Source organism: Pempheris klunzingeri, chromosome 17, assembly GCF_042242105.1.
Source record: "Pempheris klunzingeri isolate RE-2024b chromosome 17, fPemKlu1.hap1, whole genome shotgun sequence".
NCBI lineage: Eukaryota > Metazoa > Chordata > Actinopteri > Acropomatiformes > Pempheridae > Pempheris > Pempheris klunzingeri.
In genome coordinates this window covers 23,343,218-23,366,503 of record NC_092028.1, presented here as the reverse complement: position 1 = coordinate 23,366,503, position 23,286 = coordinate 23,343,218, and the positions used below count along the sequence as shown (strand labels likewise).

The following is a 23,286-nucleotide window of genomic DNA, read 5'->3' as shown; positions in this document are numbered from 1 at the left end:
AGGCGTGAATATTTTAATTGCACATTTTCTGAGAAGCTCAGTTGTTTCCCGGTGCCGTCGCATCAAACAGCTTGCCAAAAACATCGGCATCATAAACTGGAAGTGGTACCAATAAAGAGAGTTGCAGCTGTCACACAGTCCTGAGATTTCAGATTTATTTATTTGTGAAGATGGTATGAAATTATCATCATAATGGCCGTCATTACTTTGTGTCAGTGAATGCCTGCTTGGCTCAGTCTGCTAACATTCGGAGACAGGCTCAGGCAATAATGAATGTTGTCAGACGAGCAATTCATTTTGGCAACTCAGGTCAGCCAAGGGAATGAATGGCACAACGGTAAGAAATGATATTACCATTTCTTTAATTTCCTGTCAATTTGAGACTTCCACTCTGTTAATATTTGAGACTGTTTATTTTTCACCAATGAGGCCGAATTTAATTTAAAAAGATAACATTTCTTTTTACAATATACCAAGTTTTAGAGTTTCATTGCATCTAAAAAACATCATTTTGCTGGTTTGCATCTGAAAACGATGACGTTTTCTAAATCATTAAGTCGAGCAGCAGCACAGTTTCTGTTAAAGCAAATCGATTGTGATTTCAAACCAATTAAAGGACAACTACAGGACTTATAAACCTGGGTCCTTTTATTTTATTTTTTTTTACATGTTTAGGGTTCATAATGACCAGTAGGTACAAAATGTTTTGGAATTGATCCAGTAGATCACCTCGGCCGGCAGCCGATAGCGGGCGTATAACAGGCAACAATGGCTAGAATTCGATCCTTTGGGGCAACGGCACCTGATCAAAGTAGGTCCACTAAAAGTGCTTGTTTTAACTACTGACAAACTCAGATTGATATTCTAAGTTTCTGACAGCATTATGGAAAGGATCCCTACAGAGAGAGACCTGGAAGATCCTTTTGGTTTAACCACAAACAGCTGTTATATCAAGCTGTTCAAAGGCACCAGACTTAATTGAAAAAAATAGTAATTTTACCTCGCAGAACACAGGAGCTGCTGGTCCACAGCTGGCTCACTTGGTCAATTTGTTTGTGTTATTGTGTGTTACACAAATATTATGCTGGATCTAAACTAACCCTTTAAAACACCAAGGTCACACAATAACACTAACTAACTAACTGACTGAGGCAGCAGTAGAGCAGGTAATTCATGTCTAAAATTACTGTTTTTGTGAATGTAGTCTGGTGTGTGTGCAGAGAGCGATATAGCAGCCGTTTGTGGTTAAACCAAAAGGATCTTCCAGGTCTCTCTCTGTAGGGATCATTTCCATAATAATGTCACACACTTAGAATAACACTCTGAAAACAAGCACTCTTAGTGGACGTACCTACTGTACCAGATCCATTTGTTTTTGCACCTCGCAATCATTCTGAAACCAAAAAGTGTAAAAACATGGCTCAGGTTTAAAAACACCAGAGCTTTCCTTTGAAAGATTTTTCTAATTTCATGTCTTCTGAGGGCCTTTGACACCAGAGCGAATAGATTGGAGCACCCAGGACGAGGCAGATGTATCTAATAAGAATTCAGTCATGTGAACGTAATTTTATTCATTATAACCTGAAGAGGAAAAAAAAAAAAACAACCTTCCTCCTGAAGACTGCACAGGTAACACTTGATTAAGGTGACACAAAGTAGCAGCTAATTATTCTCCTCTTGAGCCTGGTAAAAAACAAACACCGTCATACTGAGGTCGTATGAATATTGGGCTGCGTCACCTCTGATATCCTGAGCAGTGTCGCTCTGTTGAAATGCAAACAAACACATTCAACAAAAGACAAACACAAATGGAAGCAAAGAGGTTCTTGTGCAGCTTATTTGTTCTCAAAATTCAGACAATTAAAGAGGTGATTACAGCACCTCTGACAGTTTTTCTCTCTTCATCCGTTAATATTTACATCTGAACCTGCAGCTGGCCGGAGAAGAATGAATTAACCTGTGAATGAATCATCATTCATCCTGAGCCCGAGTGCTCAGCCACAGTGGAATTTACATAAATCCCACAGTAATTTTGGGAATAATTTAAATCTAAATAGCAAAGCGCTGAATAATCAACAAGTAATGAGAAGTTAAAATTGGTCATCTGTTCACATCTTTCAGTATCAGGCTCATCAGCAGGCATGGCTGCTCCCGCTCATCCCAAACAATCATCCATAGAGGTCGGTGCCTCGTCTACGCGGGTAATTGTTTCAGTTCAAACTGTATTACTCATCATTCCTGACACTGAAAGGCTAAACAGCAGCCTTATTAATTTATTCATGTGAGTCGTCTCTGCCTTCGCTGCCATAAATACAAATTCAGTCCTGATTAGGCTTCTAATTTTCATTTTTACTGACGATCAATTAGGAACAAGCTGATTTCTATGACTGATAATTCAGGAGTCTGTTTGGAGCATGTGTTCACCTGGAAAAGGTAAAAAAAAGCTGATAAACTGTTGCTTATCAGGCCTGTTATTAATCTGTGAATGGCAGCAGCATCATAATGAAGGGAAATAAATGGAACGGGCCAGGAGGGGTCCGAACACGAGGACCCTCGAGGAACTGGAAGTAAAGGTTTGTTTTACCTGCGATTTTTGTTTTCCATTAGTATCTAATTATCAGCGGATAAATAAACTAGTTTGACAGATTTAAATTTCGGCTCTAAAACAACGTCAGAGCGTTTGATGGGCTGTTCCACCCCCCCCTCCCTTCAGGCTGCAGATGGTTCAGTCCACTGGCAGTAAGGTTAAACCAAGGTAACAGCTGATGCCTTTGAGGAGGATTCAAAGACTTTCAGGCAATTAAATCTGCAAAAAAACAACAAAGTCATGCTAATGAAAGAGAAAAGGACGACATTAATAATATTAAAAATAATAATAATAACAGAAGAAGAACATTAAATCCTTTATTACTACTCTGACACCATGTTTACTACTTTTAATTATATTTAAAAGGGAAAAAACATTATTTCATTCATAATTTCTAAGCATAGACATTCTGTAACTGGAGTGTAACTGGATTAGTCAGCAGCATTTAGGGCTGTTTTTAACAGTACAAGACATTAATTATATTATATTATATTAGAGTCACAGTGTAAGTATTGAGTTTTACTTCCCACTAAGTAGAAGCTGGATTTGTTTTGTCTTGTGTTCAATAAAAGCAGATTTTTAGAGAAAAATAGAGATTTTTTTGGTACTTCAGACCCAGACTGTTACCAAACATGTTTTGTAAAGATCTGACTTTGAGGAGTCGAGTTTGTTTGTTCATCAAGAAAGGATCAAAATTCACCACGTCGTCACGGTAACACCTTTGGACGAAAAACTGATGCTTTTCTGACTAAATTTGAGGTGGATCTGGTTAACTGGCTCTTCTTGAGACATCATAGCGTGAAACATGTCATTTCCTGTTTCCACTAGGTGGCGCTATGACTGAATATTGACACACAGACGTCTTCAGGGCGCGACTTTTATCAAACATGTTAAGTTTGGTGCTGATTGGATCATGTAGAGTCTAATTATTAACCACTTCCTGTTTCATGGCAAAACACAGAACTTTGAGGCCTCGCCACGCCCCCGCCGTTCGGTTAAAACTCAAGCTTTTAACAACGTTTCATCATTAAGGTCTTTTCTACACGCTGTCCAAGTTTGAAGCTGATCGGATCAACCCCCGCGGACTAGTTGGTCCATTAACAACTCCTCCAAATCGCCAAAAATGCACTAAAAACTAACATTTAATCCAAAATGGCCGACTTCCTGTTGCGTTTAGGTCATGGCACCCAGAGACTTTTTTGTGCGTCTGGACATGATACATCCGTGCACCAAATTTCATGCATGTACATCAAACTGAAAGGAGGGGCTGAATATTTTAAAATGTTGTAGGGCCGCTATGGAGCCATGTGGCCACGCCCACATCCAACATGTCAGTTTTCACCATTTATTAGTGCAGTTAAATTAGACCAATTCCTTTCACCTCAATCAATAGGCCCTAATCAAAGCACTTTTCAGCACAGTGATGTAAAGGAGAATCTGTCCACAGGAAACAGGCGGATCAACGCTAAGCTGCAGCGTCACGCCGCCTCCCATCACTCAGGCGGGACGTGAGTCTCACACATCGTAAGCTCTCCACGAGGGAACGATTACATGTTTGTACACGGCCGGCGGTGCAGGTTATTAGCATAAGAAGCGCCGCTAGATGACTTTCTGGAACAAAGCAAACACCAAAGTGACTGTGAGGAGCAAACGCTGGGGCGGGGAGGGGGGATAGGGGTGGTAGGGGGGCAAATAATAACAGGAGAGGAGGCGCAGCAGTGGGGCTCCAGAGGAAAACCACACCAGTGGTTGTTGCATTGGTTTAAATATCGGTGATTCACTGCTGCTGCTCTCCGTCCCTGCAAACCAGCAGCAGCAGCAGCAGCAGCCTGTGGCCTGTTTGTATCTGCAGCCCAGAGCCTCAGCGACGCCTCAACAGTGCCCCCTACTGGCCGAGGTTATTATTAGAAGAGCCTCCTCATCACAAACACAGACTGGACTCATGGGAGCCTCCAGAAAACATCTCAGCTGGGAGAGTTATTCGTTTTAGGAGCCACGTCAGGAGGATAAAAGGCTACCGCGGTGCTTTCAGTGGCTTTCTGTACATTCTGGCTATGAAGTATCTCTCGGCTGAGTCCTTCCTGCTGGCGTTTGGCTTTAGAGTCCGAACGCTGCCAAACACGCCGCAGAGTTTCTCCTGGAGTCCACGAGCGTGGATCCCGTCCCAGTATTTGCAGAGCAAAGAGCCGCCGGGCCGTAAAATCTTCTCAGCCAAGTCGATCAGAGACGAGCACATGGCGACGAGCCTCTCGTGGTCCATCTCTCGGAAACCGCTGGCGTTGGGCGCCATGTCGCTCAGGATGACGTGGGCCCGGCCGTCGGGGAGCAGCTTCAGCAGCTTGGCGTGCGTGGCGGGGTCGGTGACGTCGTGGTGGGACAGGAAGTGGGCGCCTTCCAGAGGCGGTATGTTCAGCAGGTCGATGCCAACGACCGTGCCGCACGGCGAGCCTGGATCTGGGACGGAAGAGGACATTTCACCTGGTGGTTACACACTCTCTGCACACACTCACCAGACTCCATTCACAAAAACAGTAATTTTACCTGACAGAATACAGGAGCTGCTGGTTTGTTTGGTTACTTTGCTTGTGTTATTTTGTGTCACACAGATATTGTGTTGGATCCAAACTAACCCTTAAAAACACAAAAGTCACACAATAACACAATCAAACTAACTGATCGAGACAGCAGCAGACCATCAGCTCACGTGTTAAAATCCATGTTTTTGTTAATGGAGTCTGGTGGCTTTAAATCAAGTGCCGTTTGTCAGTAGCTGTGTGTATATTTATAAATTAATTTATTCATTCATGATTTATCCTTCCTCCTCTCTTTGTTTTCTCTCTTCCTACGAGTGTGTGAGTATTTCCTCGTGGGTTGGTGAAGTCTTTAAGATTAAAAGAAAAACATTTGTAACAAGATTATAAATAAGTCAATCAATAAATCAATAAAAAGTGATTACAGTTCTTTATACCTACATTTAAAGGGGACAAATAAAGATTTGTCTTATATCTTTATTTTATAGTGGACAGAAACACCATCAGTTACAAATAACCAGAATAATGATAATAAACAAGTCTGGTGTCCTACCAACTGTCTCACCTCTCCCACCTGTCTCACTTATCCCTCCTGTCTCACCTGTCTCACCTGTCCCACCTGTCCCACCTGTCTCACTTATCCCTCCTGTCTCACCTGTCTCTCCTGTCCCACCTGTCCCTCCTCTCCCATCTCTCCCTTTTGTCTCACCTGTCCCATCTCCCCCACCTGTCTCACCTGTCCCACCTATCTCACCTGTCTCTCCTGTCCCACCTGTCCCTCCTCTCCCACCTGTCTCACCTGTCCCACCTATCTCACCTGTCTCTCCTGTCCCACCTGTCCCTCCTCTCCCTCCTGTCTCACCTGTCCCATCTCTCCCTCCTCTCCCTCCTGTCTCACCTGTCCCATCTCTCCCTCCTCTCCCACCTGTCTCACCTGTCCCATCTCTCCCTCCTCTCCCACCTGTCTCACCTGTCCCGCAGGAGTTGACCCTCCGGACGGCCACCTGGCTCCAGGCTCCGGGCGCAGCCCCGCAGTCCACCACGCTGAGTCCGGGCCGCAGGAGCCGCAGCTGATCGTCCATCTCCAGCAGCTTGAAGGCGCTCCTGCACCGGAAGTTGAGCGCGTGGGACGCTTTGACATACGGGTCTCTGAGCTGTCGGAGCAGCCAGCGCTGCTCGGCGGGACTCTTCATCTTCATCTTCTTCATCAGGGGCAGCGAGCAGTGCAGGGACCTCCTCTGGGGGGTCAGGCACCACATTGTTGTTGGTGTGGTTGGGTCATGAGCGGTGAAGGGTGGACTGCGCATGCGTACAATGCGTAACACCTATATATGTCCCCCGGCAACAAAACCTTGGTAACAATAGTTCCTACCGGGAATACTCACATTTCTGTCATTTCAGTATCACAAAGTTGTTTTATTTCCATCTAATCGACTGTAATAAAATAATGTAAAGGCCCCAGAAAACACACCTGAGGAAATCAAACGTTTCTTTGGCTTTTTTTTAAATCAACATATTGAATATCTTATATCTATTCGCTCTCTGCAAACACACCAGACTCCATTCACAAAAACAGTAATTTTACCTCAGAGAACAGAGGAGTGGCTTCGATTAGTGAGTTTGTTCGTGTTATTATGTGTTACACACACATGTATCAGAATCAGAATTACTTTAATAATCCCCAGGGGGAAATTGCTTTTTGTTACACACAGCTCCAAAAGAATAAGAAAATAACAAAAACACAAAAGTAAATATATATATATATATATATATATATATATATATATATATATATATATATATATATATATATATATATATATATATATATATATATATAGAGAGAGAGAGAGATAGATAGATTTTCATATATATGAAGTACAGGACGTCAGGAGGTAAAATATCACCTTGTTTTTAGACACCTGCAGATACTTCCTGTCACATGATGCAGAGTTCACAGGTGAACACTCTAAAATGTTCTTTTAACAAAGCCTGAGAGAAGTTAAATACTTTCTGTTAAAAATATTATTTTGATTCTCAATGAAATATATAAACACGCCGGTACGTTGGAGCTCTTTAGTTTCTAGTCGAACACATTTGATTAACGCAAACGACGGACCGGCGGATAGAACGCACCGACCAATCCGAGCTCGACTTTTCAGCGCGTCATGTGATGACGTCCGCAGTGCTGTACGCGGGAGTCTCGTACTCATTTCCCGTCTTTCATCACCTTTTCTGTGCTCTTTGCGCGGTCACGTGGCCCTCCAGGAGCAGGTACAGCCGACAGGTGAGATGCGGAGCTCCAAGCTGCTGACCCTGCTGCTGGTGGTCCGGCCCGGCCGGGTGCTGCTCGGCATGAAGAAGCGGGGGTTCGGGGCCGGGAAGTGGAACGGGTTTGGGGGCAAAGTCCAGCCCGGAGAAACCATCGAGGATGGTGCGAGGAGGTAAAACAGCATCACCTTGACTTTAGACACCTGCGGGTACTTCATGTCATGAGATGTTCACAGGTGAAATATTCTTATAAACAAAGCCTGAGAGGGAAAAACTATTAGATATATTAAAAAGTTAAAAAGATTATTCTGATTCACAATAAACTTCCCACAGCTGGAAATCCCTGAAAATAAAGGGAAATATTTAATAAAATCCACTTTTTCATGTCTTTTCAACCTAAATATAATAAACAAGAACAACAAAGCTGAACAAATGAACACACATTTAACGTAAACATAAACATTTAATCAATGTAAATATATATAAGTATCTATAAATATGAGTATTGGATGGTTTAATCTGGTATAAAGTCTAAACTGTGTTTAAATTTGTGTTTGACAGCAAACAAAAACTGTTTTCATCTTTCAGTAAACGCTCCGTTTAGATTTGGCCCCTCTTGTGATGTCACAAGCTGGGATCTGTTGATCATGTGACCTCTTCAGTAGGCTGACGGTCCCGCCCACTGAACGCCTGAATCCACTTGCTACGTGGCTAACGCTAGCTCCGGTGATGAGATGTTGGAGGTCAGAGGCTGAAAAAAAACAAAAACAAAACAGTATTAAGCTAGCTGACACTATGCTAGTTAACGTTAGCTTCTGTGTGTTGATATTAAATCGTGTTTACTAGCTATTAAAGATTAAAAGATTAAAGCAATAGACCAGCAAGTCCTGTCTAAAATGACCATTTTTGTTAATGGAGTCTGGTGGCTTTGAACCAAACAAAATCAGACAATAAAATCAGCAGATGTAGTTGAATCGGTAGAAAACTGATTGTGTTTCTGTTTGTATGGGCAGCACAAACAGATTTCCTCTCTGTGGAAACACTGATATCATCACTACAGACATCTTTACTTGCTTTTAGTGTCTGCGTGGGACGAAATGTGAGTTTATGTCTAAAACATACACTTATAAAATATTTATTGAATTTTGTCATTTTTAGAGAACTGCAGGAAGAAAGTGGCCTCACGGTGGATTCCCTGGAGAAGGTCGGAAATATCAAGTTTGAATTTGTTGGAGAAACACAGCTGCTCGACGTCCACGTGTTCAGAGCCGACTCCTATAACGGAGAGCCAACAGAGTCAGAAGGTGCGTCTCCACCACGCCACACGAGCGGTAAAAAGGATAATTCCAACATTTTTTTTCCCACCAGAGCGAGAAAACGGTGTCATCACCCTTAAGGGGAATAACTGTTTATATTAAAATAAATAAAAAAACTCCCCATGCCCTTTAGAGGGAAAGAGGAACTACATTTTTGCTGTGCATAATTCCAAGTAACTGACATTCATAATACTCTGTAGTCCTGCAGAAATTTTCCCTTTTCACTTTTGGTTCCCTTTAATCTCGACTTCCTGAGTCTGGACGTCATGGCAACACATTTTAAAGTTCAGACAGTGAGGTCGAAACTGTTTTTACTTTTACGCTGTGTCTCCAGTTTCATTACCGGACATTTTTTAAAACAATAGATAACAATGATCCTTCTGAGTGAACTGACTGAAACTCAGTCAGTCAGTGAGCAAAGAGAGCATATTAGTTAAAGGATAACTCCAGTATTATTAAACCTGGGTCCAGTTTTTACATGTGAACGAGCTGCAATGGCTGTAATGAAATCTTTTGAGGCAATTGCACCTGATCAAAGTACAGTAGGTCCACTAAAAGAGCTTGTTTGATCCACTGACAGGCTCAGAGTGTTATTCTAAGTGTGTGACAGCATCATGGAAAGGATCCCTACAGAGAGAGACCTGGAAGATCCTTTTGCTTTAACCACAAACAGCCGTTATATCGCTCTCTGCACACACACCAGACTACATTCACAAAAACAACGATTTTACCTCACAGAACCGAGCAGAGTTGCTGGTCTGCCGCTGCCCTGATTGGTTAGTTTGTGTTATTGTGTGTTAAACAAATATTGTGTTGAATCCAAACTAACCCTTTAAAAAACACTGAAGTCACACAATAACACAAACTAACTGATGAAGACAGCAGTAGACCAGCAACACTACTTTAAAAAGTGCTGTTTTTGTCAATGGAGTTTGGTGTCTTTGAAAAGAGCAACATAACGGCAGAAACGTTTAATTCTGATTTAAGCTTCACTGAGTATTTTTCTCTTGTCTTCCAGAAATGAGGCCTCAGTGGTTCGACTGTCACGAGATTCCCTTCAGCCAGATGTGGGTAGACGACGTCCTGTGGTTCCCCCTGATGCTCCAGAAGAAGAAGTTTGTCGGATACTTCAAGTTTCAGGGTCATGATGTGATCCTCAGCCACACGCTGGAGGAGGTGGAGGAGCTGTGAGGGAAACTGAAGAGAGGAGAAACATTCAAGTGTCCAAATTTCTTCTTTAAGCTCCGACGTGTTTGGTTTTGTTCACGTTCATTCGTTAGACTCTCAGTTAACTGTACATGTAAATAAACTTTTGTGTTACACGATTGAATAAAAATAATATCAAGCAGCTTTACAGTGAAAGAAAAAATCCACTCTTATTTTTCAGGATAATTGATTTAATACAATTCAGCAAGGATCTCTTGAATGTCATATTTACAATATCTACAGGAATAATTAGGTTTCATATTCTGTGCAAGTTAACTCGATTCCCAAAACATTTTTTTCAGCCAAAACAAACGTGTTTCTTACTGTAATACAATTTCTTTGTAAAATAAACTACTGTATGTGCACATATCCTGAATTATTGACATCAGCTGGTGACAATTAGTGATGCAACGTCTAAAACATGAGCCCAAATGTGGCAAAATGTCCCTTTTGATTTTGTTTTTTACAAAAATAAACTATTTTGATAACTACATGTGTATGTGTCATTGTTTTCATGCCAGATATCTGGGAATTTGTGTTCACCCTGATTTAAACTTAAAAAATAACTCACCTTTTTTTTTTTACATGTTTTGGGTTTGAAATGACAAGTAGGTTCAAAAACTCTTAGATTTGGTCCAGAAGATTGTCTGACAGCATTATGGAAAGGAGATAAACCTGGAAGATCCTTTTGGTTTAACCACAAACTGCCATTATATCGCTCTCTGCAAACACACCAGACTACATTCACAAAAACTGCAATTTTACCTCACAGGTCATGGGGGTTGCTGGTCTAATTGCTGTGACTCTGATGATTTAACTTGTTAATTTGTATTCAAATTAATTCTTAAAAACACCACAGTCACACAATAACACAAACAAACTAACTAATCAAGGCAGAAATAGACCAGCAGCTCCTGTGTTCTGTGAGGTAAAATTAGCGTTTTAGTGAATGGAGTCTGGTGTGTTAGCAGAGAGCGATATAACAGCTGTTTGTGGTTAAACCAAAAGGATCTTCCAGGTCTCTCTCTGTAGGGATCCTTTCCATGATGCTGTCACACACTTAGAATAACACTCTGAGCCTGTCAGTGGATCAAACAAGCTCTTTTAGTGGACCTACTTTGACTAACGTGGTAGCTCCAAAGAATTACACAACAGCCATTGTAGCTTCTTCACAGCTGCTGGCTGAGTCGATCTCCTGGACCAGTTCCAACATTTTTTGGAGCTACCAGTAATTTGAACCCAAAATATGTAAAAAAAAAAACAAAACAAAAAAAAAGTGAATTTATAAAGTGAAACGGCCAAAAATCTCCCAGTGAAATGAAAGAAATAAAAGTAGTTATTATTCAATCTGAACTGTGTAGAAATCCAGTTGTGTGATTTATAGCACAGCTGTGTGTTTTAGTGAATTTATTTCATATATCTTTGGTAGTAAATCAATAGCTTATAGTGTTATTACTGATATGCCACACAGGTTGTCGTTTTTTAATCAATAAGTCTCAAATCTCTGCCCTTTGTAGTATTTAGTATTCGTAGTATACACTTTGAGAATAGCTTATAAAATCAAACTGGGAATCTTGCAAACAGTTTAAGCGGAGAAAGCGACGCCGTTGCTCTATATAAAACACTAAGACAGGTGTTTGTAGAAAAGTTTGCTGCGACACATCTGTATCAAAAATACATCAGTCTAAAGTTATTCAGTGAGAAAAACCAAAAACCTTCATGACTGGAGATTTAAAATAATCCCATCCTTTAATGAAGTAAAACTTTCTGTCCCTCGACTATATTAGTGTGTAAAACTTAGGCTAAGTCATAAACAGGAGCTGGAATACATGAATATATGGTCATCCTTCACGTCCGACTGGCCTCCGTAAAAAAGCCTTTAGAGGATTTTCCTTCCTTGATTTGGAAACGGACATTATTTCCTCATCAAGCAGAGCATGAAATGGCAGATTTATGAGCCCACCGTCTTCCCCAGCGACACGGTGGATGATAAAACCCAAAATAAGCCGAGAAGTTGAGAATCCACTTACATTAAAACTCCTCTGGCTGAATGGAGCGTTTATTATGTAACAGAGGACTTTTTTCTAGAAGGAAGAAAAACTTGTGCATTGCATTTTTTTTTTTTTTTTCTGTAGCTCACGCAGAAAAGCCGTTTTCCAGTTTGAGATCCTCGTCAGCGGCGGCGTTTCTCGCCTTCCACCTCGTGTCATTCTGCTCTCAGATGGGAGATTTCAAGCCGTTGTTGCCACCAAAGAGACACCCGAGCTTCGGCTGGAGTTCGTTCCACACCTCGCCCATCTGGGGGAAGAAAAGAAGCAAAAAGTCTCTTTATACTCACTTTTCCATGAAGCTCAGAATAAAGAGTAGAATAAAGAGTGTCACTAATATTGCTCAGTGGTAAACAGGTGAGCATTTCACACCTTGAAGTACTCAGACATCCACAGAAAGCTTCTCAAATGAAGCCATAGGAGCACGTGAGTGAAAAACACTGCAGTATTTCCTCCAGTAACGTCTTCGGGGTGTGGACACCATCAAATAAAAGCCCTGGTGCCTGTTGTACAAATGTACGTTTCCATTTTCCATTTCCAACAATATAGAAATGCTGTTTTCATCAGTTGGTTCTTGATGAATTATTTCCCTCAGCCTTTATTTGAAACAGGCCTGTATGAGAGGCAGGTTTTTATTCCTCAAACAGCAGACTTTAACCCCAAACTATCATCTTTTCCTGAACGTTAACACGTAGTTTTGGTGCCTAAAACCAAACTGTTTGTTTCAGAGCGTCCGCCAGGTGTTTCTTATTGTGGCGTGTTCAGACTCGACTGATTGGTCAGTCACGACATTATACGGTCTGTTATTTCTGTATAGCACAGCGCTGCCGCTCTGATAGTGGACGCCATGAAATCATTTTGAGTTCTAATCATTTACAGCGAGCAGCGTCGAGGAGATAACGTTAGTCATTTGAAGTGTTCTAACTAATATTTCAGTCGATGCAGGGGTCTGTGTTTTAATCTCGGAGCTGAACTGTATTTCGGAGGAAGCAGTAAATGTTTGCTCTTTTAAAACGTAGCAGGAAAAAGGCTTCATGTTAAAATCTATTCATCAAACAGAGGGAATATGAAATAATAATGTTTCTAAAACAAGCTTCCACTATTTGAGAAAGTGGGATACAGTAAGTTATAATAATACTTTATTTGATTCTAAACCAGGCGAAGCGACATCACAGAATCATTCGCTCATGTGAAACGTGAGCCAGCTCAAATCCGAGATAAGGAGATTATCCTCCCCGTGATGCCGTCCGTCATTATCAGTTATTTCGTTTGACTTTAAAAAGCCAATTTAAACGTGTGAAGGCTCCGCAGACGAGCGGCCTCACCTCTCGGTGTCCTTGGACCTGGGAGTTAACAAAAGCCCCCAGGATGTGGGATGTGATGGGAAGGTAGATGAAGATGAGCTGCGTCTCTTGGTGAAGGCAGAACAGGGAGAAGTAGTTACGCAGCTCCATGGTCTGGATGGCGTTTTCTTGCTGGTGAAAGAAGAAGAAATCACTTATGATGATAATCAGTTCAGGAGATTAAGCTTTCTGTGGGGAAATGATCCTCCGGTGACGCCACAGATGAGATGAGATGAGATGAGGCTCCAAAACTCAAGTTACCAAAACAGGAGACTTAAATCTAAATCTCACAACTTTAACTACTTTGAGGCCTAAATCAGACTCATGACAGCTTTTATCTTATAAATTCCTCTATGAAAACAAAAAAGGGCTCATTTCTGGCAGCACTTTGAATAGTGAAAGCTGTAATAAGTCAATAATGTTTGTGCTTGTTGATGTAATAACTGTAAAACCCCACAGAAAGAGACTTCAAGTCATAAGTTACTGAATCAATCACAGTTAATAACTTAAACAGAACCGTCTGACTGGGTCGTATTCACTGAAATAAGAAGTGTGAAAATCAGATGAAAGAGATTTTATGGTTACTGATTTAATAAATAAAAATCTCTCCAGATAACTTCTATGATCGACGTGGTAGGAGCCACATCGGCACCGTGAGTGACGCCCAGCGGCAGAAAGAGCTCGACCACCTGAACTATTCGTGACTCCAGCTGCTCCACGGACGCCTGCTCCTTCGGCTGCACCGTGGCGCTCATCATCTGCCTCTTCATCATGCCGTACTTGTGCAGAGCTCGCTGGTGCTCGTGGAGCACGCCCTTCTCGTGGCGCTCGCAGAGATCCTGCAGAAAAAGAAAACAGAATAATAGAAGAGGTGTCTTTAGAAATGATTAAACTACCGTAGAATGTGTCTTAAAAGGTATTAAATAGTCTGAAATGTTTATTGACTCCATCATCCTGCTACCATTCAGCTACACTGAACAACATATGAACTAGAAGAGAGAACAACGATACCAACGCTGGATGTGATGCAGTTTTCAAACACTTCTGCTAAAACAGCTGCTTTAAAAAAACAAATGAACTATGTTACTGCATTAACAGAGACATGTTAACATTAATAAAAGACACCAACACTTTTAAAAGGAGAAACATTAAATAAAATCACTGCTGATAACAAGGATCCTACTGATCAGAAGAACGCAGCAGCCGTACTGGACGTCCTGAACTCTTTAACTCGACCAGTTACCGTTCTCTTCACTTTGAACTGACAGTCTATATTTAGACTATATTTATATTTTGATGTAGATTTTTATGGCCTTAAATGTGATTAAATGGTGGGTTCAAAGGTTTTAAAAGCCTTAAATCTAACTTGTTGGTAGGTGCAGACACCCTGGATCAGAGTTAACAGATGTAGTAAAGGTGGAAAACTGTTTAAAACTTTATCTGCTCGTCAGTTTATTCACTAAGAGCCGCATTTCCAACTGAGTCTAGAAAAATGAAGCTAGTTAATCATTAGATAATATCCTGAACTGGCAACACGTACATAGTTTTAGAGTTTTTATTTCAGAGGAGGAAGATCACAGGAGGAAATGTCACAATCACTTTGCACAGACGAGCACGTCAGTAAACTGGGAATCTCTAGAGTATCTTTGAGTTTAAGAAAACCTGACAGCATGAAGTATCAGATAGTTTTGTTTCCCTGGTTTATAGTGAATTATTGTGTTTGAAGTGTTAAACAACAACATAAAAAAGAACAAAATAAGACTTTTTTTATGTGACGAGTGTTTGTGAGTAACTTTTCTGTCTGTTGAAGTTACACAGAATCCACCAGCAGAACCCATGACACCAAACCAAATGGTTTCAGTCTAACTGGACTCTCTGTACGTCTCCTCGTCGTTTCCCTCCATGGATGAAAACACTTGACTCACTCTGTACGACTGCAGCAGATCCAGGAACAGATTCAGCTTTTCCACGACGTCGTCCTCCTCCCGTCTGCCCTGAGGACGTCAGCAGAGCAACACTGGTCTTATCATCACTATTTTCATTATACATGAAGACGTGATATCATCAGGGGAAGGGGGGCCGTACCTGCTGGGCGGCTTTGTCGGAGAGCACGGCGAACTCCACGGACAGACTCTTCAGAGACTGGCGAAGGGCCCCCCAGGCGCTCTGCGAGGAGGCCAGCGAGGGAAGAGACGAAGCGTCTGAGCCCAGCGTGCTGCAGAAAACAGCGTTATTACTGCCAAACTCATCCCGAGCGGATTCTCAACAGCACAGAGGCTTTGGTGTGTTATTCTGAACAGGAGCAGGAGGACTCGCTGATGAGATACCTGAGCTCTCGGCCAAACATGAGGAGATCAGTGGCGTTCTCCTTGGAGCGCTCCGCCATCTTCTCGGCTCGGTCCCGCAGCTTGTTGAAGCTGCTGTGAATATTTCTGATCAGCTCTCGGCTGGTGGAGAACTGAGCCTGGATGTCAGCGGGGAGAAACTCCTGCAAAAACAGACGCAGCAAAGTCTCAATCTGCGGAGAACTTCTCTAATCTGTAATCCTGCTCTGCATTCGAGCCAATAATCTACTTTTTAACTCCCTACATTTAGCCTTTTATCCCTTTGTTAAACTGGTCTAAATGTGGTCTCAGAGTCCATTTATTTTGATTATTTTATTGTTGTTATGAGCTCTGTTGGTGCCCTGTAGTCCATAGACGCCTCGTTCTAGTTAAAAGTGGGGGTGCATAATGATTATTTTCTTTTTCAGGGATTATTTAACACCTGAAAATGCCTTTAATCATGACCAGTGAAGCTGCTCTTTCAGTATGAAGCTCGGTTCAATGAAATGTTAGTTTTTCTTTGTGTTCTAGTTTCAGTGGTTTTTATGAGGAAACAACATCTTTAATTTATCAGAATCACACTTCTGGTTCTAAAAACCAAGATGGCGACGAGCATGAAGCCAACGGGTACCGCCGCAGTGGGTTAGGGTTCGTCCCCGCTCGGCCAGGACGCTTTCTGGGCCCTACGATGAAGAACATGCAGGTCATTTTGTATCCAGCTCTCTTTACACGTCTGCTGCTCCACGTGACCGAACGAGGCCTCAACAACAGACGAGTGTATTTTTAGAAAAACAGAGTGGAGAAACACGCTGAGCGCTTTAGGAGGACGAGCAAACGTTTATTCTACTTTAAATATCTGCTGTTTTCTTTATTTTGCACTTTACACATCCTAAAGATATTAACCTGGGCAGTAACTTCACTTTCCTTACTTAATTAACCAGCTGCTTTTTTTACCTTTATTTGAGTCACTTTTCGTGGGTGTAACTGTACTTTTACTCTTTAGGATTAGGGTCAATCAGTCTGTTCCACTCCTCAGCCCTGACAAACCTTTGCCTGGGTTGCACTTCTGTTGGTCATGAACTCATCTCCGGTTTTTTTGTAAGTGTCACGCAGCTTCGTCTGAACATCCTGTTTGGCAAAGAGGGGAGAGGAGACGGTGAGCAGAAAAAGACACTGAGTAACTGGAACAGGATGCGTTTCGCTGCCAGTCATCACGATGATAAAGCTCATTGTGCAACCGCCCGGAGGAGCGAGGCAGAGAAACGAGGTCACGTACGGAGCCGCTGAAGGTGAGAAACGTCTTCACCAGCTCGTCCTCGGAGAAGAAGGGGTGCCGCGCCACCAGGTTGATGAATCTGACGAGAGCACGCCTCCTCCCCTCGATGAACTCACGCTCGGAGACGGAGGTCAGGACTGTGGGAGGAGAGAAAAACAACATGGAGGGAATTATTTTATTAGGACAGAAATAAGAATAATAGATTTTATCTATGGAGCACTTTTCCTCAAACTACTTTTTAGTATTTTCAACTTACAAAATTACTTTTATCATATTTTCTCACAGAAGTATTTTATTTTATTTTGACACTTTTAATGAGAAAAAAATATTATTTATATAGTTTTATTATTTATTTTACAAATAATTTGTAAAAAGTCACTTTAAAAAAATAATAATAATAATTTTGTATCCAGTTCTTAATAATCTTATTCTTAATAAATCAAAGAACCTGTGTCTTTGTCGGGGGTCACGTTGCATCGTGGGTAATGTAGGCATCATTTTAACAAGGAAGACAAACACGAGGAAGTAACAAAAACATTTCTGCTGCATCCATTATGTTTTTACTGTCCAATGTTCATAATAAATAAACTACAGGTAGATTCACTGTTGACAATATTATTACAGACATCCTTTAAAACTCAGATATTTACAAAGTGAAGGAGATCTTATGTTTGGATTTATGTGGTTTGTGTGGTGTCTTCTTGCAGACTCTGTGCTTGATGAAGGTTTCTAATAGAACGAGTGTATAGCGAGGATTCATCAGTGTGTGTGTGTGTGTGTGTGTGTGTGTGTGTGTTGACATCATTATCATTCTGCAGCTACAGTAAGTCTTTGCAAACTGCAGCAGGCTCATTTTACGCATCGCTAGTTTCTTTGTTTCTTTCCGGCAGTGAAACTCTCACGACTGTGTTTGAAGCAACAGAGGAAACTGTTTATTTTAACAATGAACATTTTATTCTTTATCAACCAAAAGAAAACGCTCAGCTAGCAAACACCCCCGGGATATTTAGCTGACCTCTCAGCGAAGCACTAAAAACCCTAATTATAGCTGCTGCACAGGGGGAGTCGGCATTTAAGGAGGAATTTCTGCACGAATTTGAGCCCAATCACCAGCGGCGGCATTTAAAGGAAGATTTCAAATTAATGTCAAAAGTTCAGTTATCAGGAGTTTGTGCAGCTCATTTAGACAACTGAGACGTCTGTACTTTATTTTCTGAGATTAAATTACCTCATTAGTGACAAAGCTGGTGTTTAAAGACGTCATTTCCACGGAGTGAGATCATTTACATGACGACAGAATTCAAAATCCTGTCAGAAATTCAATTTTTGAGATTCGGCTCTGATATCCAGGTGTTTTTCATCAACACTGGAGATCATTATTATTATTATTATTATTATTATATTTATTTTTATTATTAGGAGAGAGTTTGCAGCGGCCGTTTGCAGAGAGACGTGTTGATGTGGTTTAAGGACGACAGTCAGAAGATCAACTGGACCGAGTTTGGTGTCAGTGGAGGAAAGAAAAGGGGAGGTGATGAAAACCAGAGTGAAGGACGCTGTGATTCCTGCAGCTCGAAGCACCAGAGACTGTCTGACTAAACAAAGGTTAAAGAAGAAGAAGAAGAATCACAGGAACGACAGACCTGTTAGGAAAGTACAGAGGGGTACAGAGGGGTACAGAGGGGTACAGAGGGGTACAGAGGGGCACAGAGGGGTACAGAGGGGTACAGAAGGGTACAGAGGGGTACAGAGGGGTACAGAAGGGTACAGAGGGGTACAGAGGGGTATAGAGGGGTACAGAAGGGTACAGAGGGGTACAGAGGGGTACAGAAGGGTACAGAGGGGTGCAGAGGGGCGCAGAGGGGCACAGAGGGGCACAGAGGGGCACAGAGGGGCGCAGAGGGGTACAGAGGGGCACAGAGGGGCACAGAGGGGTACAGAGGGGTACAGAGGGGTACAGAGGGGTGCAGAGGGGTACAGAGGGGCACAGAGGGGTACAGAGGGGTACAGAGGGGCACAGAGGGGTACAGAGGGGCACAGAGGGGCACAGAGAGGTGCAGAGGGGCACAGAGGGGTACAGAGGGGCACAGAGGGGCGCAGAGGGGTACAGAGGGGCACAGAGGGGCACAGAGGGGCACAGAGGGGTACAGAGGGGCACAGAGGGGCACAGAGGGGTACAGAGGGGCACAGAGGGGTGCAGAGGGGTACAGAGGGGCACAGAGGGGTATAGAGGGGCACAGAGGGGTACAGAAGGGTACAGAGGGGTACAGAGGGGCACAGAGGGGCACACAGAAGGGTACGTACCTCCCTTTAACATCCTCTTCGGTGGCAGAGCTGGAACGACTCTGTAGGCAAACCTCTGCAGCAACACTTCATGGAAGACGTCAAAGTCACTGTAGCGTCGGTACACTGATATCTTATATCTCTGCAAACACAGAAGATAATCAGAAGACTGTTTTCTGTTTACTTCCTTATTATATTATATTATTATAGATGATCTTTTTTTATATTTAGCATCATTGGGCACCTTTTCCAACATCAAAACTGATTTCAGCCTAAACAGGTGATAACACGTAGAAAAGACGCCAACATGGCCGACGCAGAAGAAAAGTGCTTTTTCCACTATGAGTACATTCACAGTCTGTCTTCATCACACTTGTGTGCTTTAAGCTCTGGTATTCAGCTACGTGGCTGATAATGAAGGGGTGAAATCAGAGCTTTTCTTCATGTACAACACTGATCATTTCGTAACAGGAGCCCCACATGAAATAATGTAATCTCTCTGTCTCCCTGTGTTTATATCTATAATTTTTATGATTTTGCAGCAGGGGGTCATGAAGGACGCTGCGGGCGGACTCGCGGGGTGTCTTGCCTGGCTGGTGACCTGGTACTCCACATGTTTGAGGAACAGGCCCTTCTTCTCCGGTATGAGCTCCACCTGGACGGTGTCTCTGGCCAGCAGCTTGTCCAGCGTCTGGGACACCGTCAGCACGTCCTCCTGAGCCGGCTGCATCCTCAGCGCGCTCAGGTCCCTGGGCTCCCCGAGCTGAGGCTTCGGTAACTCTGTCAACCGGCACAAATATTCGTTTTGTATGATTAAATCAACAAGTGTGGGGTGAAGCGAGTTTCCTGGCTGGGAGGAATGCTTTTCTTTTTCCAGCTACGTGTCCTCCACATTCCAAGAAGGTCATGAATTGAACGAAATTCACTGCGGCGAATGCAGAAAACGTGTTCTCGGCACAGATGAGGAAGTGGCATGTAGCTGGCTGCCACACCTGAAATAACAGAGAGAGCCTTAAATAATCACACAAGGTTGGGAATGGATCGAAGTCAAACCGGCATAATGGCCACCTCTATGAAAACCATAAAACTCCCCCATCATCTTCCTTCTGCGGGCAGGAGAAAGAATGCAACACTTCAACACAAACCAAGGCTTCTCCACCAAAGTACAAGCACAACTCAATCCAAATGTGAACCGTACACATGAGCTGCAGCCTTTAGCTACACTTAGCAGGAGGCTAAACTATCAGCACAGCCGCTCATCACCTGCACTGATGCTAAATCCAGCGTATATACTGCTATTTATGTGTACGTATATTGTTCATATTCTTATTGTTCTAGTTTAGTTCTTACTTTTTACTGTACATTAAGAGAGAGAAGTTGCACCAGAGTCAAATTCCTTGTTTGCTTGTACAAACTTGGCCAAATAAAGTTGATTCTACGGACATAAGCTAAAAAAACCTCTGCGACACATTCAGGTGTGGCAGGAACATGAAGGCAGCAGCTTCATGGTGAACTTCTCTTCATCTCTCAGACTCTTGGTGGACACTGACTCCTGTTTTACTGCCTTTACTGTCTCCTCTCTGTCAGACAGTCAGTGAACACAGTTGTTGGAACAGAAACTTTTCCTCCATTGAATCAGACTTTCAGCCACATCTGAACGTTTGTGGAGCAGCCAATAGGAACGCTCTCTCTCTCTAACAGGACCTGTGATTGGACAAAGTCTCCTGTCTCCGGGTAGATTCACTAAAACCTGAAAGTTTTACAACACGATGAAGGTCAATACAGATAGTTTTTTACCCAGTGACACCAAACACAAACTGCCTACTGCAGCTTTATGTGCACATCCACAGCTCTCGCCGCTCTGCTGTCACTGGGACGCCGCCGCCTACCTTGGATGCAGTTCTCCAGCAGTTTGGGGCTCGGCTGCTTTCCCTGCTGAGCGAGGGCGATCAAGGCGAGCGCTTTGTAGAGCGTCAACTTGCTCAGGAACCCGTCTGCGGTGTCGACGTGCTCGGCAATCTGAGGAGGACAGAGACAACACGGCGTGAAGGTCGATGCTTTTCCAAGTCCAGGAGCTAAATTCAACTGTGGTCTGCATTCCTGCATGCAAAAAGTGCTCGCTGGACACAAAAGGCAGCGATAAGCTGAGAGGTCAGGAAGAGGGAAACACACTCAGAGCAGTTAGCCTCTAATTCAGCACAAAAAGGAACCAAATCTGACTGATTAAATCATCTAAAGCTCCTCTTTAACAGTCCAGTAGCCTAAATGTTACCTGCATTACCTGAAACACCAAATAAAACCTCACAAAACTTAACGTCTTATGAGAATCAAACAAATATTTGAGCTGAATGAATGCACTCAAGTGCCTCAATCAGGTCTGAGTGCTTTTCATTTGAGTCTGTGAGCCAATAAGTGGACAGAAAGAGCATGTGGATGTGTGTGAATTCAAAAAGGTACAAATGTGTAAATGTTTTGCTGAGTTCTTGAGTCTTTTGTGGTAAACGGTTTGTGTTTTCTATCCGCCTGTGTGCAATAAACAAAATAACATTTTAAAAGTACTGTATCAGGAAAATGCGAAGACAGAAGCAGAGAGAGCGAGACGACAAGAGACTACAAACTCCTGCAGCATCTGAGGACTTGTATTCAGGTGTGAGCCCCTCACCTGGCCTAAAACCGGCTTGGAGAGATCGGTCCTCTGGAGCAGCCGCTGGAAAACTTCGACCTGCACCCTCTCATGTGTCCTGCAGCGGACGGCCTCATAAACTTCCCTGTAATAGGCCGGAACGGAGCCTGAAAGAGGAACAGCACCTTCACATCAGGGCAACCGCCCGAGTGTGACAAATACTTCAGCAGCAGCAGCAGCATACACACATTATCCTGCATAAAGTGACCAATAAAAGCAGCTGCTGAGCTCATGCTGGTCAGCTTGTGTCAGCTTTTATGGGACTGCTCCTTTTTATTTCCCATCATATGACTTTAAAACTATTCCAACACAGATAATACAGCTTTTCTCTGATTGCATATCTTCAGAGACAGGAAATAAAACTGAGATTCAGCACATTACCAGCCACCTCAGAGCCAGTGGGAGTCTAAATATGAAGCAATGATGATTTCAGTGGATGCCTGCTAGTGTGCTGCTGGAGTACTGCAATGCACAAGACTCTCACGTGGCAGGAAAAAAGCATCATAACTTCGCTAAAGCTTCAACATCTCTGCTTTCATCTGCAGCCGAAATATTCCTCCTGCTGCAGCCGATCTGGTGTCAGAGAAAACCCCAACAGGTGAATCAAAGTGAGACCAAACACTCACGGAGGGTTTTAAGATGGAGCAACTTCGATGTGAGATCTGAATGTACCCAAAAGTTCTCATTGGTCAGATCACATCGCGACTCCAGCAGAGCAGAAACAGCAACGAAAAAACCCCCAAACGATATTTCTGACAGCGCAACAGCACGCAGAGCTGCAAAGATGTTAGGAAACGATGCGGCAACACTGTGTTAGGAAGACTTGGAGAAGTTTTCGTGCTGTTACCTTCATTGATGTCTGCTGCCATGGCTCAGGCTGTCATGTGAGCACGAGAGCACCTCCATGTGATTTCCTGCAGAAAAGAAAAAACTAGTAATTTATTTCTTAAAGTTGTAGTGAGGGCTGGTTAAAGTCCAAGCGAGGAGCAGGGCGACATAAAGTGTAACTCACGACCGAGGGAGGGTGTCACACCCCGCAGAAATCACTACTTTTTAAAGAAAAAAAGAAAGAAAAAAAAAGATGTGAAGGTGTGAAGAAGTGTTTATTTCCCAGCAGCGTCTGGCGATGAAGTCCACATTCCCCTGAAAGAAGAATGTTGTCCTCGTGAGAGCTGCGTCTTTCCTGGTGTAAACTTTAATTAGCTTTAATTTGTTCCTCATTCTTCAAACAGGACCTACTGGAGCTGCCTTCAGGGACGCCTCGTACGTTTTAGCTTCTTAGACTCCAACGCTGTAATTTAAAGGCCATGATGTGAGTGTGAGGTTATTATGATCTTTACTTTTTATAGTTGTACTCACCACAAGTGAATGCAGCATGTGCAACATCACTTCTGTACACTTGATATTTTTATATAGTG

The 23,286-nt window shown here is 42.8% G+C and overlaps 3 protein-coding genes and 1 long non-coding RNA gene across 4 annotated transcripts; 2 read left to right on the top strand and 2 right to left on the bottom strand.

Annotated features, from left to right (window-relative positions):
* Positions 1-3,973: 3,973 nt before the first annotated feature.
* On the bottom strand, positions 3,974-6,384 carry mrm2 (mitochondrial rRNA methyltransferase 2). Its single transcript, XM_070848413.1, has 2 exons — positions 6,089-6,384; positions 3,974-5,041 (listed from the first exon to the last, which is right to left on the bottom strand). The coding sequence occupies exons 1-2, from the start codon at positions 6,375-6,377 to the stop codon at positions 4,602-4,604; spliced, it is 729 nt and encodes a 242-aa protein (XP_070704514.1). The 5' UTR covers positions 6,378-6,384; the 3' UTR covers positions 3,974-4,601.
* A 918-nt stretch (positions 6,385-7,302) lies between these two features.
* On the top strand, positions 7,303-10,402 carry nudt1 (nudix (nucleoside diphosphate linked moiety X)-type motif 1). Its single transcript, XM_070848206.1, has 3 exons — positions 7,303-7,562; positions 8,548-8,693; positions 9,724-10,402. Exons 1-3 carry the CDS (start codon positions 7,411-7,413, stop codon positions 9,894-9,896), a joined length of 471 nt encoding a protein of 156 aa, XP_070704307.1. The 5' UTR covers positions 7,303-7,410; the 3' UTR covers positions 9,897-10,402.
* A 694-nt stretch (positions 10,403-11,096) lies between these two features.
* On the top strand, positions 11,097-11,544 carry LOC139216959 (uncharacterized). The gene is made up of 2 exons (XR_011585589.1): positions 11,097-11,159; positions 11,236-11,544. It is a non-coding gene; the product is annotated as an uncharacterized lncRNA (long non-coding RNA).
* Positions 11,450-22,783, bottom strand: snx8a (sorting nexin 8a). Its single transcript, XM_070848205.1, has 13 exons — positions 22,716-22,783; positions 21,848-21,975; positions 21,075-21,204; positions 19,775-19,965; positions 19,207-19,327; positions 16,903-17,039; positions 16,674-16,754; positions 15,630-15,790; positions 15,388-15,517; positions 15,228-15,296; positions 13,992-14,141; positions 13,285-13,434; positions 11,450-12,209 (listed from the first exon to the last, which is right to left on the bottom strand). Exons 1-13 carry the CDS (start codon positions 22,735-22,737, stop codon positions 12,129-12,131), a joined length of 1,551 nt encoding a protein of 516 aa, XP_070704306.1. The 5' UTR covers positions 22,738-22,783; the 3' UTR covers positions 11,450-12,128.
* Between the last annotated feature and the right edge of the window lie 503 nt (positions 22,784-23,286).

Coding starts and splice junctions, on each gene's coding strand:
- mrm2 (XM_070848413.1), bottom strand. CDS start 6,377: ATGTGGTGCCTGACCCCCCAGAGGAGGTCCCTGCACTGCTCGCTGCCC. Junction 5,042..6,088: donor GGTCAACTCCTGCGGGACAG/GTGAGACAGGTG, acceptor CTTCCGTCCCAG/ATCCAGGCTCGCCGTGCGGC.
- nudt1 (XM_070848206.1), top strand. CDS start 7,411: ATGCGGAGCTCCAAGCTGCTGACCCTGCTGCTGGTGGTCCGGCCCGGC. Junction 7,563..8,547: donor ATCGAGGATGGTGCGAGGAG/GTAAAACAGCAT, acceptor TGTCATTTTTAG/AGAACTGCAGGAAGAAAGTG. Junction 8,694..9,723: donor AGAGCCAACAGAGTCAGAAG/GTGCGTCTCCAC, acceptor CTTGTCTTCCAG/AAATGAGGCCTCAGTGGTTC.
- snx8a (XM_070848205.1), bottom strand. CDS start 22,737: ATGGCAGCAGACATCAATGAAG. Junction 21,205..21,847: donor CCAAGCCGGTTTTAGGCCAG/GTGAGGGGCTCA, acceptor TGTCCTCCTCAG/ATTGCCGAGCACGTCGACAC. Junction 15,518..15,629: donor ATGTTTGGCCGAGAGCTCAG/GTATCTCATCAG, acceptor TGTTTTCTGCAG/CACGCTGGGCTCAGACGCTT.